Source organism: Etheostoma spectabile, unplaced genomic scaffold (genome assembly GCF_008692095.1).
Source record: "Etheostoma spectabile isolate EspeVRDwgs_2016 unplaced genomic scaffold, UIUC_Espe_1.0 scaffold342, whole genome shotgun sequence".
Taxonomy (NCBI): Eukaryota; Metazoa; Chordata; class Actinopteri; order Perciformes; family Percidae; genus Etheostoma; species Etheostoma spectabile.
The window spans coordinates 557,728-562,301 of NW_022605589.1; the positions used below are offsets into that span (position 1 = coordinate 557,728).

The 4,574-nt window shown below is 41.5% G+C and overlaps 1 protein-coding gene across 1 annotated transcript in view; it reads left to right on the top strand.

Annotated features, from left to right (window-relative positions):
- The window catches only part of top3b (DNA topoisomerase III beta), a 153,464-nt gene extending 151,257 nt beyond the window's left edge, over positions 1-2,207 (top strand). The window contains exons 17-18 of the mRNA XM_032511256.1: positions 540-727; positions 1,822-2,207. Coding sequence (XP_032367147.1) covers positions 540-727; positions 1,822-2,094 — 461 coding nt within the window. The 3' untranslated portion in view covers positions 2,095-2,207. The remainder of the gene's footprint in view (positions 1-539; positions 728-1,821) is intronic.
- The last annotated feature ends 2,367 nt before the right edge of the window (positions 2,208-4,574 follow it).

Here is a 4,574-nt window from a genome sequence, read left to right on the forward strand (position 1 = left end):
CTTCTAGCTGATAGCTTTGCTTCACATAGCCTTCTTCTGATTGTAACAGTACTCACAGATAACTTTAAGTCTTCTTTGATTTTCCTAGAGCTGATTGGTTGAGCCATTTTGGCAATTCTTTGATCCATTCAAATGGTAGTCGACCGTTTTTTCCCACGTCGTTCAGGCTTTAGATGCCATTTCAAGGCATTTGAAATAATTTTGGCTGAGCAGCCTATAATTTTCTGCACTTTTTTATAAAATTTCCCCTCTCCAATCAACTTTTTAATCAAAGTTTGAGTATTTCAATGTGAACACAACTGTACCTACTAAGCTCTCCCTCACTCACAGTATGCTGGAGGTCATTACCAGGTTCAGTCCAGGAGCTGACTGTATAATGAGATGTTTTCCTAGTAAATCAAGACCTAAATACACATATATTGTGATCACAGACTCAATGAAAACCGTAACAAACATTTACCTCATTCTTGGTAAATTTGGCATTTAGTCTCAGTCTTGTAAAGCCTGCTGACATTCTGACCCTGATCTGCTTTTCCTAGGTATGGGATGCAATGAATGTACACATCCGTCCTGTCAGCACTCTCTCAACTCCTTAGGCATTGGGCAGTGTGTGGAGTGTGATAGTGGGGTTTTGGTGCTGGATCCCATTTCTGGACCAAAATGGAGGATGGCCTGTAATAAGTGCAATGTTGTGGTGCACTTCTTTGAACATGCACACAGAGTGCAGGTAAGAAAATGGTCCTACATTCTTTCCTGTCAATATATCTTATGTATAGGAACCAATGTCAAATACAAGGTCTAAATACAGCTGCAAGCGATGAACAAAACCTCGCCCTTCCCAGCACGTTGGGGGTACTAGCGTGATATCTGGGTGATTTACTTCAAATTTTGTATAAGCCTCAGTGGAGCATGGGGAACAACTTTGCCGGGTTCCTTGTAATTCGGAATAACTGTTGCCAAGATCAACTGGGACGTGTAGATTTAAATAATTTAATTTTAAATCTTGCGTTGATAGCATTTACTTTGGACGAGATTTTTTTTTCAAGTTTCTTTGGTAGCTACCTAAAAACAATTTAGTTTATAATATAAATTAGCTCAATTTTTAACTAAGCAAAAGTCTTTTGATACGTTTTTGTCATGAGGGTCCACAGATTCCTACTGTCTAGGAGGAGTTATAAAAAGTGCGTCAAATATGTGAAAATGCACAAAATTATAAGAGCACTGTCTTTAGTAAATCTGGTGAATATTGAAGGAACTATGTCCAAATAAAGGCCTTGCATGCATTGGATGTCCAAATAAAGGCCTTGCATGCAGTAGGAGGCCGCTTACATGTATGGACCAAATTGCTGTGTAGTCTCGCAATGCTCACAGGTTTTGATTTGTGCACCGATTTTTGTGAATGTTCAAGTATATTAAGGATGTCAAAATTGCGGTCAAATGCCAAACCCATTAGGGGGGCACTAAAGAGCCACCATACCACACCCAAGCCTCAATGTGATCTCAGATCGCAGTACTTACAATTTTTAAATTGGCTGCACAATTATGAGAGTTCCGGCATTCTAAAGTTTGCACACGATGTCCGACGTTCTGTCAGGCAAACAAAGTTTAACAAAATGGTATATGTTCCTCAAGGGGAGACCAAATTTCCCACCAAATTTCGTAACGATCAAATAACTTTTATGCAGACCATGGTGTGCGTTGAGTGGCGCTGTGGACCCCCCTGCCCATGCCCTAGCCGATTTACTGCCCTTGTATTTATGTTGTCTTGTTTTTTAATTTATCGTTTAAGCTGCTACAATTTGTTCTTTTCTCTTCACGTAGGTTGCTCAGGAGAGCTGCGATGCCTGCGATGCCTCTCTGGTCGCCGTAGACTTCAACAAGACTCGCACTCCACTTCCTGCTGGCGAGACCCAACACACTGGCTGTGTTTTCTGTGATCTGGTCTTCCAGGATCTGGTGGAGCTCAAACATGCCACCATGAGGCACCGGGGTGGAGGGGCGAGAAGAGGAGGGCGGGGACGGGGCAGGGGACGTCGTGGCAATCCTAAAAAACCTAAAGACAAAATGGCTGCCTTGGCAGCTTACTTTGTATAGTGTCTGTGAATAGTGCGTCCTGTTTTTTGTTGACAATAGTATTAAGGTGTATATGTCAGTAAATGGACTTCTGTTTTTACATGTGTATCTAATTACATTGAAGTAAATAATTTTGCTGTAAATAAATGTTCACCATCACTAAAATAAAAAGAGTTCACACATATGACAATTCAAAAAAACTCTTTTCAGGAAAATATAATAGAAAAATCAAAGCTGCAAGCAGCAATGGACGAGCCCTTGCACCTTCCCATGCACCACTGGATGTCTAAGCTGCGACACTGATGTCACTGTGTCACTCTGTGGCAATTGTCACTCTTTCAAACTGATGCTGGTTTGTTTGTATATAAACAAAAAGGTTATTGGAAAGTTTAGTTAGCTAAGCTACCATTTCTACAAAATGAATCTTCACTACACTGAAGCTAATGTTAGCCCCTAGATAAATGTAGCAAGCTTAATGGTAGGTTTGGTAACATTTTCCAATATAAACTTTTTAATATGTTTTTGAAATGGTCTTCACACCCCAACAGCTTTAAATAACTTATGGGCTCTGAAAAAGGAGTGAAAAAGGTACATCATCTGTAACTGCTGTAATTCTGTAAAAACTGACCAATTAAACTGATTGCTTTAGAACCACTGGGCTAACACATGATTAAATTTGCCATGCAACGACAGCTGTATAATTAGAGGACTAGATTGAATGCAAAGTAAGCCAGCTAGCACACCCTTGCCTGTCTGCCTTATTACCCTCAAGTCAGTCAGCCTAGACCTCAGTCAGGATTAGAGCGGATAGGCCCTGGGACACATAGTTAACGTTAGACCCCAGCCAGCTATGAGCCAGCCACTATTGTTAGCGCTACATCACTCCAAACCTGGCCAGCACAAACTCCAGCATAGGGTGCTAACAACGCTGATGCCAGCTTATTGATCATTCGGAAAACAGACCATAAAAGTCCCCACATACCAGAGTTAGAACAGCAGATGTCCCCATTAATGTTACCGGAGTTAGTCCCAGAAATCTCTTCCCCCTTCTCATTAAGAGGTTCAATTTAGCTGACAAACGTTGACTCTCCTGCGACGAAAGCGGCAAAATTTAGGCACCAAAATGACTAGTTAAGATTAGAAAAAAAGTGAAGGTGGAGATCTTTTGCACGTGGAGATCTTTTGCACAATAACGCCCATCGGATGTCTCTGCCACCCTGGAGATTCCGCCAGCTATCCCCACCTGCAAAGTAAGTCTCTCAGCGTTGAGTAACATTAGAACAAACCCCTTTCCCCCTGGTGCTGAAAACATCCAAAAGGTGACTGACATGTAAAATACATTGTGGGTTTAGCTGCAGGCTAATGTTGCTTGCTTGCTCGGTAACTGGTCAACTACCAATACAAATTGAATCAAGAAAACAGCCTAATTATGTGGGTGTAACTGCAGCTATTTCGTAAGAATGACATGGATCAAAGCTACTAAAAGTAACGTGAAGAAAACATGAATGGATAAACTTGTTTGTACATTTTAATCAGAAAGAATGTTGGCAACCTCAATAATTCCATTGAAGCCCTAACAGGTGGGATAATTCTAATTTACCTTATTTATCCAAGAGTTCATGACACAGACGATGGGCTTATTTAAGATGAGCCTGGTCTGCGCAGAATCAATCACCGGCGATTGCCGCTCAATGCATGCTGGTGAGATTTGTGTCTGCCTTGATCTCAACTTGCTCTTACTTCACACACACATGAGCAACGATAACCTTATGAGATCAAGGAAGCCGCAGGTTTGAGTTACAGGCAGCGTAGTAGCTTTTTTTACTGACTGCAAGACATAGGCAGGCCAGGGCATCTGGGAAATGCCTGGCTCTCAGCTGATCTAACAGCTGATTGGTTTAAAATCAATTCAACATGACTTTATAAAAACGTTTTATTATTTTTGAATTGGAGGGATTTTAATTTCTATTTCTGACTGTCTACATGCTGATATAAGGCTCTGACAACATTGAGACCTGTAGGAGTTTGAGATAACTCCTATGCCAAACATTGGATCTATACCTAACAAATTCACAGGACACAGGAGAGAGCAAAAACAAACACCTAAATAAACCAAAAACTCTACATCCCTTCCCTGCACATTCAAAATCGTAGCAGCCAATCTATACACCTTAGATAAAAAACATTGCATAAGTAGGAATACCTTCTACATGTTTTATTCTAGGTGACAATATTGCGTCTAGAATTCTCCCTGTTGTGCGAGGAAGAGTGTGATGTTTATGGACTGTAGCGTGTGAAAGCACTTACTTCATTGCAAGCAGATTAGTTAGTGTGTTTTGCATTTTTAATTCCCTTATCCGGTGCAGACCAGCTGGCTCAGACTCTCCACCACTCTCGTTCTCCTCCTCCCTTTCAGCCGCCCGTTGCTGGCTGTAGACCCGATCCCCTGCTGGTGGACCCCTCGGTTGTCGTTCCCCTTCTTGTTTTGGGGATGGGCATTT